We start from the raw sequence: 13,390 nt of genomic DNA, 5'->3' as shown, positions 1-13,390 counted from the left end.
CGCTGTCAAAACCAAATTGTCTTCAAGAATGCGGTGAGCTACCACTTTGTGAACCACTCCAGTCTTTCTAGTGTAGGTACACCTATGGTACTGTGAAGGAGGTGTTTGAAGATTTTGACCCAGGGGACAGTGATGTAGTTTCAAGGAGGGATGCTGAGTGGCTTGGAGGAGAACTTGCAAGGGGTGATGTTCCCATGTAACCTCCTTTTTTCGTGAGGTGGAAGAGGTTGCATGTTAGGAAGATGCTATCTAAGGAGCCTGGTTGAATTACTGCAGTGTGTCTTGTAGATGATGCAGACTTCTGCCTCTGTACATCGCTGTGGAAGGAGTGAGGGTTTGAAGTGGTGGATTGGTAGATGGTGGGTAGATATCCTTCAGGGACATGGCTAAAACCATCACCATTGTTGATAGATCGGAAGTGAAAATAATACTCTCTTTCAATCCACACAGCAAACGGCGAGGCCAACGTTTTTTGCTCGGAAGTTTGAGGCTGCAGTTAACCAAGAGATCATTGGTCAGCTGGACTCCTATCTGTTTGGGAACTACCCAGCTGGCACGACAGCCCTGAAGGCGTACTGGGAAAATGTATATGATGAGCCGGATGGCATCCATAGCATCAGCGACACATACTTGACCATGTATCACTCGTTCACCCGCCTTGGTCTCAAAAGAGCAGAGTCTTCCTGGCATTCCAAAGAGGAGAATAAGTGCAGGTGAGAGAGAAACTGCATATAACTTGTGAAAATTGTGGCATTGCTGCTGTTATGGTATGCACACCATTGTGAAAATGAGGCGAGTGAAATAATTTTGCTGATTGAAAGAGAATTTGAAGAATTTTGGTAGGGTTTCTCCCTCAGAAGTATGATTCTATTCCCATAATGCAATATATGCATTACATTACTGCTAATATTGCACCTTTCATAATGTACATCTCAGCCAATGAATTACCTTTGAAATGTAGTCACTATAATAACATTGGGAATTACAGCAACCAGTTTGAGCACAGTGTGATCCCAGCAAAATGCATTGATGTAATTAAACATAATCTGCTTTATTAGAATCATAGAAAAATTATGGCATAGAAAGAGGCCATTCAACCCATCGTTCTGTGCTGGCTAATAATGAGAGAAAAGGAATCTAACCTGTCAATTTAATCCCACTTTCAGCTCCTGTTCTGTAACCTTCTAAATTACAGACTCCATGTGCATTGAAGTTACAATGCTCACTGAGAGTTAACCGTTGGCCAGGACATCAGAACTCCCCTGCTGCTCTTGAATCGTTGCATGGAATATTCTTTGCCCGTTTGAGGGGCCAATTGAGACTTCAACATAAAAGTGCATTCTTTCCGATGGGCTTTTAACAGTACAGATTTCCCTCAGGACTGGATTGAGGTGTTAGTCCTGCAGTAAGGCATGAACCCATTAAACCAATTTAAGTAAAGCTCTTTGAGGATGTACCAAGCAGAATGGGTCTGATGTAATTGAATTTCCAAAAGGTGTTCAGTAAGGTTATTGTAGAATGTACTGTCAGAGCTGGCGCACTAAAAGGCAAAGAGGATTGGCTAAATAGAACAAAATGGAGATTGGATAAATTTGTCATTTTCAGGTTGGCCAGCTCTAAATCGTGGAGTGCCATGGGGCTCAGTGCTGGAGCCTTAACTATTTATGATTTATGTTAATGATTTGGATGAAAGGATTAACAATATTTTAGCCAAATTTGCTGGTGATGTAAGGATAGGAAGGAAAGCCTGTAAGTAGGATACAAAGAGTCGGCAAAGGGATATAAATAGGTTCAGTGAGTGGGGAAGAATTGGCAGATGGTGTATAACGCAGGGAAAAGTGAGATTGTTCACCTTTGCAGGAAGAACAACATCTTATTTAAGGGAGATAGAGAGAGAGAGAGAGAGAGACTGCATAATGCTGCAGTACAAGAAGGCTCTGGGTATCCTTGTTCATGAATCACATAAACTAGTGTACAGGTTCAGCAAGTGATTCAGAAGGTGAATGGAAGGTTCTGGAATACCAATGTAGGCAATTGTTACAATTGTACAGGATATTGGTGATACTACACCTCAAATACTGCATACAGGTCTTGCTCAAGGAGTGACATACCTGAATTGGAAGCAGTTCAGAGAAAGTTAGGGATGAGGATCTGTCTTGAGAGGAAAGTTTGAGGAGGCTGGATCTATACTCATTGGAATTTAGAAGAATGAAGGATGATCTAATTGAAATAACAATTTCTGAGGGGCCATTAGAAGGTGGATGCTGAGAAGATGCTTCTTGTGGGAGATTCTGGAGCTAGGGGCCACACTGTCAAAGTAAGAGGCCTCTCATTTAAGCCAGGAGATACTGAGGAATTTCTTCTGAGGACCATTAGTGCTTGGAATTCTGTTCCCACAGAGCAGTGGAGGCCAGCTTATTGAATATCTTCAATACTGGATGAAACAAGTTTCTGATCAACAAAGGAATTGAGAGTTGTGAGGGTACGGCAGGGAAGGCATGTTAAGACCACACTTAAATCAGCCACCACCTTGTTGACTAGCAGAGCAAATTCTAGAGGAGTGACTGAACTGCTGCTATTTCTTATCTTATGTAAACCATCTTGAACCCACAGGCAATCGTGCCAAGACTAAATAAAGCTTACAGCTTAATTATTGCTTCAAAAAATCCAAATAACTGTGGATGTTGGAAATCAGAAACACAAATAGGAACTGCTTGAAAAACTCAGCAGGTCTGACAGCATTTGAGGAGAGAGATACAGAGTTAACATTTCAAGTCCTTAAGAGTTCTGCCACAGATGCTGCCAAACCAAGATGCTGAGTTTTTCAAGCCATTTCTGTCTGTGCGAGTTATTGCTTTGACTGGCTTTGTTATACTGCTTGCTGCTTGTACACTGGGTAACATTATTTTACATGCTTGATGTGGTACAATAGCAGTTCATCCTGCAGCAACTATGCAAAGCAGCTCTCTACCATATAACATAATTAACATGTTTAAAGAAAATTGGGTTTTTGAATTCCCTAGAATTCTCTAACTGCCTGTTCATGCTACTCTTTGTACTGATATGAAAGTGATCCTAAACCCATAAAGTGATTCCTGCCAACCTGGTCAAACTCCCAAGCAGTCATTGCACAGCTTGTGTATCTCTACCTATTTAGATAGGCTGTCTGAAAGCAGGGGAAAGTCATGGTGTCACTGAGTTTCATCAGCACTGTCAGAGTTCGGCATCCAGAAGTTTCGCAAACATCATTTTTGCAGTTTTTACTGGAAATTAGTCTCCCTGTTTACAAATGTTACAAACCGAAAGTCAGCATAAACAGAGGAGAGGGCTGTTGTTGCGCAGGCACCATTTCGACCTCTGACCTCAAAAATCCAGGATCAAGATCTACTTGTTCCAGAGGTTTGTCATATTATCACCGAACAAGTTGATGAGCATAATCACATCCCAGCCATGACCAAAGGTTAGAGGTAGAAAGGGATACACTTTGTGGTGTTTCCAATGTGACATTGCCTCCAGTGCCTATACATCACTGTGTATCCTGAGTTACACATCAAAGATCAGCTCAAACTAAGGTATATCCATCTCGAGCCTGACACCAAGTTCACTCCAAGTGGAGATGTTTACTCTGCATGCAGGCTTTGAACATGAAAGTTTACTTTGGACTCATAGAGTCATAGAGTATGGAAACAGACCTTTCGGTCCAACTAGTCAACCCTGAATATAATCCCAAACTAAACTAGTCCCACCTGCCTGCTCCTGGTCCATGTCCCTCCAAACCTTTCCTATCCATGTGCTTACCCAAATGTTTTTCAAAAGTTGTATTTGTACCCACAATCCACCACTTCCTCTGGAAGTCCATTCCACACATGAACCACACTTTGTGTAAAAAAAATTTCCTCTCTTGTCTTTTTTAAACTTTTCTCCTCTCACCTTAAAAATGTGCTCCCTAGTCTTGAAATACCCCATAAGTCATCTTTCTCAGATATAATATTTAAGGGGTAGATTTTAACCATAAGGTATTTTTGGCTAATTGAAAGGGATTGGTTGGCTGGAGGCTGGATAGGAAGTACAATTAGATTTGAGGTGCTGAGTATTTAATTTCCTGAGATTTCATTATTGTCCACGGACAGAACATAGGAATGATTGAGTGATCTTTGGGAGGGTCTTGTAGGAGAGAAGATGGAGATTCCAGGGCAGTGGAAATTATAACTTTGCTGATTAGCCTCCAAGTGGTGAGTTTTACACTTACCTTTGAGAGCTCTTCCATCTGTATATCTAATTCAGCCTGCAGTGAGGAAATGGGAGCCTTGATGACTTCTCCCTTCGAAACACAGTTATAATAATGACAATGATTCTGCAGCACCCCAATTTTTCATCGAATCTCAAACTGACAGAACATCTCAATGTTGTAACCATGTAGTTTGTTATCCAGCTGGTTTATTGAGACCTCTGTAAACTCTGAGTACACTTGTTTATTTTCTGTAGTGAAGCCTATCATTTGAATACCACAGTATAGATATCAGGTGACCAAAGAAGTCCAATACTGGATCGTTGGCTTACTTTGACTAAGGGAAAAATTCCAACCTAAGTGTTCTTCAATGGAAATGTAACCTTTAAATACTTGAGAGTAATCTCAGTAGTGCTTTTAAAGTGAGCTTAAAGAAAAGTCTTGTAGAGACATGTGGAAATCATTAAAATCATTTTCCTATCCTTTCTGGTGCTAGGCTCTGACATGTCTGTATTTGATATATGACATTCTGCAAAAGTGATTAAGTGCCACCATTAGATCTGCTATGGTATTGGTGAGAAGGACTGAGAATCAGCCTCATGGCATATTTGTGCAAGTAGGCTGTGCTGCAGTAGAGAGCTCAGCATGGCCAGCCGAATAGGGAAGGATCACTCAGGGACACACAATGGGTGGATGCACTACACATACAGAGAGGCCTCATACAGGCTTAACACATCAATATCCGGAGTCCTGTCCGACGAGAGACATCATGCTGCTGGAAGGAGCAAAGTTCAAGTGCCAAATTACTGAGAGAAAGAAACCCTCTAACAATAAATATTAACAAATGAACTTGCAACAGGACACAAGCAATTTTTGGTTCAGTTGTAGCTATTTGAGAGTTGTGTAGTTTTTTTATTTGGGGAAAGTGAGGACTGCAGATGCTGGAGATCAGAGCTGAAAAATGTGTTGCTGGAAAAGCGCAGCAGGTCAGGCAGAATCCAAGGAGCAGGAGAATCGACGTTTCGGGCATGAGCCCTTCTTCAGGAATCATTGGATGCTGCCTGTCCTGCTGCGCTTTTCCAGCAACACATTTTTTAGTTTTTTTATTTGTTTGTTGTGAATTTCATTCTAAAGTATATATAGTGAGCTGATAGATTAGTTATCATGGCTGTACACGTTTTGCAGATTTGTTTTGAAGATTTCCCTACTTCATTTTATTTAGTCTGCTTGTTTCAGATTGACAGCAGTAGATTTCTAAAACCCTGCCTTGTGCTAATTAAACATTGGAGCAAATTACATTGGTAACTGCCTAGAAATTAATTTATTTTTTCAGCCATTACAGCAAGGCAGGCAATTTACCATGGTACAGACTCACTGGGCTTAAAACACCACACATCAAAGACAGAAACATATGAATATGTGTATTTATTTTAAAAAGGAATAGCTATGAAAGAATTTAATTTGATGCTGCATTATTTGAGCATCCTGAAACTTCATGGCTGAAATAATCTTCTTATGTAAAGGTGAGTAAAATGAGTTTTCTCCCAAATCATTAAAAACTCACAAAAAAAATCATTAATTAGCAAAAGTCAATTGGATTTCTTTGGTGCTCTAGCTCTCCAGGTTAGTATTCAACTGGATTCTGAATACCATTTTTTTTTCCCCTTAATATCCAGCCTGGCACATTATTCAAACATTTATCACTTTACTTTTCAATTATTTAAATTTATATCCTACGTGCCCGGCTTTGAATTAAATTTCTTGCTTTCCTTTATCTGTACCACTTAATATTTTATAAGAACTCCATGAGGTCCCACCCAAATATCCTTTTCCTAGACAATAGAGTTTAATTCTCTTGTATATTATTTAATTTGGCATTTTTATTTCTCATCTTTGTGCCCTCTGCAATATGTATGTTTTAATTGTTGGTTGAGCAATAAATCATTAAGGCAGAACATAAATTAGAAATGCTTTTGTTCAAACTACATATTCCACTATTCTCTCTTTAAATTACGTTGCCATATTGCAGATATTAAAGCTGATGAATGAGCTCACTATTACTCCAAAGTTCTTTTCTTCGTCATCTTGTGTTAATTACTGTGCAATGGATAGAATCAAATTAAATACATCTGTCTGCCAAGCTGCAATATTTTATGTGATCATTTACTGTCTGTCTGGCTAATTTCATTACCCTTCCCTTTCTAATTAAGCCGACCTTGTTTCTTAACCCTGCTTTCAGGTCTGTTATCTTTCCTATTTTTCAAATCAATACTATAAAAGGTACCATTCCAGCTTGTCCTCAGGATTCTGTTATTGTGTCTGTCATTGTTGTTAAACTATTAGGTTGTATTCGACTTGTCATTGATCTTAAACATAGCTCCAATGGTTGCCTGCTTCCAGCTGCAGGAAACCTCACGTGTCCACTGATATCTTTTCCTCTGCTGTTGGCAGACATGCATTCTGAAGGAGTCAGTGAAGGAAATGCTAGAATAAATCCAATCTGTTGGTGTGTTTATCTCTGCTACACCAGATTCAAAATCCTCTAGAATACCAGGTGTACAACAGAGATTTAGCGGCAAGTCAGTATTATCCTTTGTCATTAATAATTGTCGAATATATATAATTTACCTTTTTAGCTTCAGTTTTTCCCACAAATTTATGCTCTAAATTCCAACTTGATCTAATTACAATTTTATCATTATGGGACTAAATGAATACTCTTGTACTATAGTTACCTCATAGGACTGCCTGTGCCATTAATACCATATTCTGTTTGATCTCATTACTGTGTTCTTATCCCTCCTTTCCATCTGCAGATTTTCCACCCTGGGTTTTCCTCCCTTGTTGTTATCTCCTCTTTTACCCTGCAGGGTCTCTTCCTTCCCCCTTTTCCCCTGTAAGCTTTCTCAACTCCGTCCTACTTCAAATTACTTAATCTGCCAGGAATCTCAAGTACACCTCAATTCCCAATCCTGCTTTCAGTTTGCTTGTTAACAACGTCAGCTATTTAAATATTGTCTCTTTCCCTGAGGCTATCAGCTCAGCATGCTTCATTTTTAAATTACCCTGAACATGTCAGAACCCCCCTCTACATCTCCTTTCCTCGTCAACTTTTCCTCCTTCACACTGAATTCAGTCCTGTCTTCAATGAGTTTTATTCCAACAACACCTATGTTTTTGTAATTTTTGTGAATGAATCCAATACAACTATCTTGCTCTATGTGCGTCTGATATGTATTCCACTATGCTGTGCCACATTAACAATATTCAATAAATGCACAGTTACCAAGCGTTTTATTTTTGACTTCTAAGAATGTGAATTTATGGGTAAAAGATAAAAGTAATGCAAGGGTAGATAATGGCCGAGTGGTACTATTGCTGGATTGTTCATCCAGCAACCCAGGCAATGCCCTTGGAACCTGGGTTCAAATCCCACCATGGCAGATGGGGAAGTTTGAATTGTATTTTTAAAAAATAATCTGGAATTAAGACTTTGATGATGACCCTGAATTCATTGTCATTGTCAGGAAAAAACCCACTTGGTTCACTAATGTCCTTCAGGGAAGGAAACTGCCATCCTTACCTGGTCTGGCCTATATGTGACTCCAGACCCACAGCAATGTGGTTGACTCTTAACTGCCCTCTGGGCAATTAGGGATGGGCAATAAATGCTGGGCATGGCCAGCAACACCCTCAACCCTGTGAATGAATTAAAAAAGACATCAAATGGGTAATAGAGGTATTGAACACTTTACCCACCTTCCCCCACCACCATCACCAAAAGAGGATATCTCCTCTGAAAATGTCCAAAGTGAAATCACTTGATTTTTTTTTGTAGGCAACAGTACTAAGGGATGTGAAACCAAGGTGAGGAGTTGAAGCTGAGATATAGATCAGTCATGATCTAACTAATTGGTGAAACAAATATTGTTGGACTGAATAGCCTACTGTGTAGCTGAAATACCAAACGCCCCAGTAGCCCTTCAATAACAATGTCCAGGTCATCACTATAGTCTAAGCAGATCATAGGGCCACTCTCATATTACAGAGAGATGACTGGTGGTGGTTTAACCTGAGGGTCACGGCACCTCAGGCAAGGAGGGGGTTGAGAATGAGGCTCCCTCATGTCAACCCTAGCTGGCGCAGGATTTGCAGCTATGTTATTGATGTCAGTCCGCACCTCAACCCAACCAACTGAGCTAACCAGCTTGCTTCTCCAGCAGCCAATGTGCTCCTGAGGGACCCTTTTCTCCTCTCCATTGGATGAGAGTGACTATTACAGCTAAACTGTTTTGCTCCTGCAGGATCTGGAATTTGAAATGCTTCCTTTTCCTGAGCCCACCAACACTGATTCATTTTTGTGTTGTAAGAGTTCAGCGCAATTTGTTTTGTTATATAAAGATGTGCCGGTTGAAAATACTTGCTGTTGACACTTCTCCCCCTTGGACAAGTGGGTACGACAGTTGATGCTGTCGACAAGTTTTTCTCTTGTTTACTAAGAATGGCAAACCCAGAAATGTCAGACTTTACTGTGATAACTAATGGACAATGGGTTGGCATGGCAGCATAGTGGTTAGCACTGCTCACAGCGCCAGGCATCCCGGTTCAATTCTACACTTGGGTGACTGTCATTGTGGAGTTTTCACATTGTTCCTGTGTCTGCATGGGTTCCTGCCGGATGCTCCAGTTTCCACCCACAGTCATGGGGATTGGGTGGGCTGGTGGAGGGTGAAGGTTCTGGGGGAGATGCTGTTTGGAGGATTGGTGCAGACTATTTCTGCAGTGGAGGAATTCTGTGACAATTCAGGGGCAACTTGGTGGTGCACTGTTGTATAAACATGTATTACCAACATGTTGGGTGGATTGCTGTTGTCATTCCCTTTTCTGACTGGGTTTCCATGTGGTCTAGTATGGTCAAGAAAATCCACCAGGTACCATAACGAGCAGAGGCTCCTGCCTTACACAAGATGGAGGCTATTGCATGATAGCAGACAGGTAAAGATTACATAAGTCATTGTTACTGAAATTACTGGAAGACCTAAGTTAACACAGCTGTCCCCATCAGGATGGTAAGATGTTACTCTTCTCTCCAATCAAATCCATATGACATCAATCAGATTAGGTAGAAATTAATATATTGTTCAGCATTAATCCTTTCAGTATCATTGCCTCATGCACATACACAACTAAAGGAAGCCTGCTGTCTTTTTAACAGAGTAAAATTATGTTTTGTTACTTTCAAACTAGAATCTGATTATTCTTGTAAGTCGTTGATTTTAAGCTCTTGCGGACTGCACTTACTTTGCAGCTTAATTTAAAGTCTAGAAATGAGATGGTATTGGCATGACAGTGAGACCCTCAAAGCCCCAGCATTGACACAGTCAACACCCCTTCATTTTATTGATTCAAATGAAATTCTGGTTACCTGAAATTTTCCACCTCCTGTCCCAGAAATCCTTTATCAATCATATACATTACGCTGTGCCTGACAAACAGATTGGTCTATGCAAATCAAAGTCTTAAAGGGATAGGCAGAGTTCCACAAGGGATGTTTCCTCTGGCTGTGGGATCTGGAACCCAAGGAACACAGTCTCAGAATAGAAGGCAAACCATTTCGGACTGAGGGGTAAGGGGGACCTTGTCCAAAAGGTATTGAATCTTTGGAATTGTCTACCCCAGAAGGCTGTGGATGCTCAGTTATTTAGTAAGTTCAAGACAAGAGTTGATAGATTGCTCCCTACTGATACAACAGATGTGAGGATAACATGGCCAATATGATGTTGAAGTTGTTGATCAGCTATGTTCTGGAGTGGTAGAGCAGCTTCCTGCTCTTTATTTTATTTGTAGGAATATACGTTAAATGGCCTTTCTAATGAAGGGTCACTTGAGCCCCAATGTTAACTGCGTTTGCTCCACTGATACTGTACTGCCAGACCTTTCTTTATATATTCATGCACAGGATGTGGGCAGAGATTTTCCAGCAATTTTTGGGTTTTTTCTGTTTTGGTTTATTTGGTCTTGCAGTTCCCTGTATCTTTCTGTAATCAAACCAGCATGTGATAATCTGACAGCAGTCGGTTTGAAGAAAACATTCATTCAAGATTTGTTTTAAAAATCCATTCCTGGGACAGTTTATGATGAGCTGTGTTCTAAATGGCATTCTCTTTGCCTTTTAAGTCTTTATGGTTTAACTGCTCTTCCTTGACTGAATCTGAAGAATATTCGAAAATATCCACTGGTCTTGTCCTTTCTCAGCTAACACTTATCTCTCTGCACCTGTTTTGTTCTAGATATTACGCTATGGGCAATCCAGTTTCAGTTCATCTCTATTTCTATGCTGACCGGTTCCAAGGCTATCTGCTGAAACACTATGCGACAAATCTGGCCACCAGCAAATTGGAAACGCTGGAGTCTTGGGTGATGCCAAGAAAAATGTTTAAAATTTCAAATCCCACCAATGACTTTGCACGGCTGCAGTTTGCTGAGGTAAACAACCAAAATTGAAGCTGACTTAATTTTACTGAAATAAAGGAATTTGCTGTCTTAATTATAACTGGCACATCTGCAAAATGTTGTAAAAATCTTTGATTATGTCACCCAGCATCCACCCTTGACATCTTGCGCTGAGTCGCCATTGTGAGTGCTAAATGGGAGTAACTAAACAACAGAGCCAGATTCTTGCAGAAGGGTCAACTTGACCAGGAATCTGATGTCCTGCCCCACATTTCTAGTCAAATCAACACAATTTTCACTGAAAAGAAAAAGAAGGGAGTACTCAGTTGCTTACTATTTTTCTACTGCTTGATTAGAGTTTGCATCCCTCCAATCTGTCTTTGCCTTCTGGTTTCCAACACCGTAGTAATTTAATTTAATCCTTCCCCTATGTCAGCCATGCCACCTTGAAGAAATCTGAGGATACTGGGAATTAGGCCACAATCAAGCCTTTTACAGATCCCCTGGAGTTGCCCCTGCTCCCTGAGAATTCAGCTGATCGGAGAGCAGGCTGAACAGGATATCAGAACTGGATGAACCAGAGAGGCTGCTCGAGACTGCTTCAACATTTAATTAGATCACAGCTAATTCCTTAACCTTGGTTTTATTTCCTCTGGTCTCATAGCCCTTCATACCCTTGCTGAACAAAAATCTATTGATCTCTGTCTTGGAAAGGTGAGCTGCTCCCATCATCTATAGCCCTTGGGAGGAGAATACAACATGTCCACTACCCTTTGTGCAAAATGTGCTTCTCAATTTCGCACCAAAATTGTCTGACACCAATATTCTTGCTAGGAATTCTCTGACAAAAATAATATATTTTGTGTATATGTACCCTAATACCCTAATCATTTTAAATATATTCAACAGATTAACTTTCTAACTTGAATGGAATACAAGCCTAGTTTGTGCAAATTGTCCTCAGACTTTGCTTTTACATTGTGATATGATTCCTGTGAACTGGAACTGTACTCTTCCCAAAACCAGTTTATCTTCGCTAAGGACTGGTCACCCAAATTGATCGGAGTATCCAGATGGTGTCTGCCTGAGGCTGTTTGTGACTGCAGCATCATTTTCTCACTTTAGAATTTCTAACCCTTGAGCTAAAAGCCAGCATTCCATTAACTTCATTACAGTTTTGAATTATGAATTCTGTCATTGAAAAAATATGAACAGTTGCATGTTGCAATAGACTGGCTGCTGGTGGGACATGGCAGTGTTTTAATTTACAGATCAAATCTCCTGTGTGTGGTAACTTGTTTTTACTTGTACAGAAAGCTTAGTGATATATTTAATCTAAATAGCAGAATGGAAAATTTCACTTGTCTAATGACCAGAACAGAGCTTTTAGCTGCTAAAGGCCATGTTGTTTTCACAGTCCCAAATGTGCAGTAAACAGTGTGCATCTGTCTGATCTGCAGTTGAAGGTGATATTTGTTGCTTCAATCAGTCACTGTTTCTAGATATGATCATTGTTAAACCATGTTATTATCCTAGCACATGATATAGTTCAGCATGAAAACTCACTTTCAATTGGAGCTGTGTGTGCAGCTGCACAGAGCTGCGAAGCAATAGCAAGGGAGAAATGCAGTCTTAGAACAGGAGGTCAGAAGGACCACCTTGGTGAATTACAAGACTGATCACAGAGACACTTGTTTTTGCTCATCAACAAAAAAACCTAGGTAAAGGCATTACAGAACTATCGTTCTGGCAACTCTCTAAGGCAAAGCCAGTCAGTTGTTAAGCGTATTCAGTAGACTGTCTCTTTTCTATAGAGAGACTGTCTCCTTGTGCCTTGTGACAAAAATGTTTTATTGAAACAGCAGCATCAATAACACTAGGTGAAAGGAGAGAGCCCAGTGAAGTTTCACTCTACAGTGATCTTTACAAAAAGCACTTTGATGTAAGGCAGTCCCATTTGTTGTTAGAATAGGTCAGTGATTATAAAGCGTGTGATCCATGAATGGATTAAAAATGAACCACGGTGCAGGTACCAGCAAAATGCTCGCTGCTGGGCGTCTTCCATTGAGACTTGGGATTGGTTTCTCACTGTAGGTTGTCTCCTTTGAAACATATTCAAGAGTTTGTTGTAAACATGGCATGCCATATTAGGGAGAGTCTTGGTCACCCTGTTCAGGTACAGCTCCAGTACAAGTGGAATTTGAACCTGGACTTTGTGGCTGAGAGGGACAGACCATATTATATCACAAGAGCCCACTTAGAAACAAGCTTTTATTCTATTGGGCTTGCACTGCCATAGCCTGCTTTCGGTTTAGAAGATGAGCTAATCAAAACAGTTCTTCTGACTGTGTGGCCATGAGGTTGTTGAACCTCAGCCACTGAGGTTGACAGATAGCCAGAAGGACTGGCACTCAGTAAATAAAAACTAAACTTATTTTGAGTCAAATAACTGAATTGTAGGAATACTGACCAGGTTCTTCTGGTGTTCTCAGGTGTCCCACTCACTTGTTGAAAAGACCTCAAGCCAACATTTTAGAACAAGGATGTAGGTTTGCTCGCTGAGCTGAAAGGTTCATTTCCGGACGTTTCGTCACCGTACTAGGTAGCATCTTCAGTGGGCCTCCGGACAAAGCACTGCTGATAATTCCTGCTTTCTATTTATATTTTGGGTTTCTTTGGGTTGGTGATGTCCATTTCCTGTTCTTTTTT

The 13,390-nt window shown here is 40.5% G+C and overlaps 1 protein-coding gene across 1 annotated transcript in view; it reads left to right on the top strand.

The window, feature by feature from the left end:
- The window catches only part of xylt1 (xylosyltransferase I), a 250,210-nt gene that overhangs the window by 225,362 nt on the left and 11,458 nt on the right, over positions 1-13,390 (top strand). The window contains exons 8-9 of the mRNA XM_087997591.1: positions 451-713; positions 10,519-10,714. Of these exons, the coding sequence (XP_087853717.1) occupies positions 451-713; positions 10,519-10,714 (459 nt within the window). The remainder of the gene's footprint in view (positions 1-450; positions 714-10,518; positions 10,715-13,390) is intronic.

The sequence above is a fragment of the Chiloscyllium plagiosum genome, unplaced genomic scaffold, assembly GCF_037043375.1.
Source record: "Chiloscyllium plagiosum isolate Xiang-an unplaced genomic scaffold, Cpla_swu_hap1 HiC_scaffold_20, whole genome shotgun sequence".
NCBI lineage: Eukaryota > Metazoa > Chordata > Chondrichthyes > Orectolobiformes > Hemiscylliidae > Chiloscyllium > Chiloscyllium plagiosum.
The sequence above is the reverse complement of the archived record's forward strand: the minus strand, read 5'-3'. Positions and strand labels throughout refer to the sequence as shown.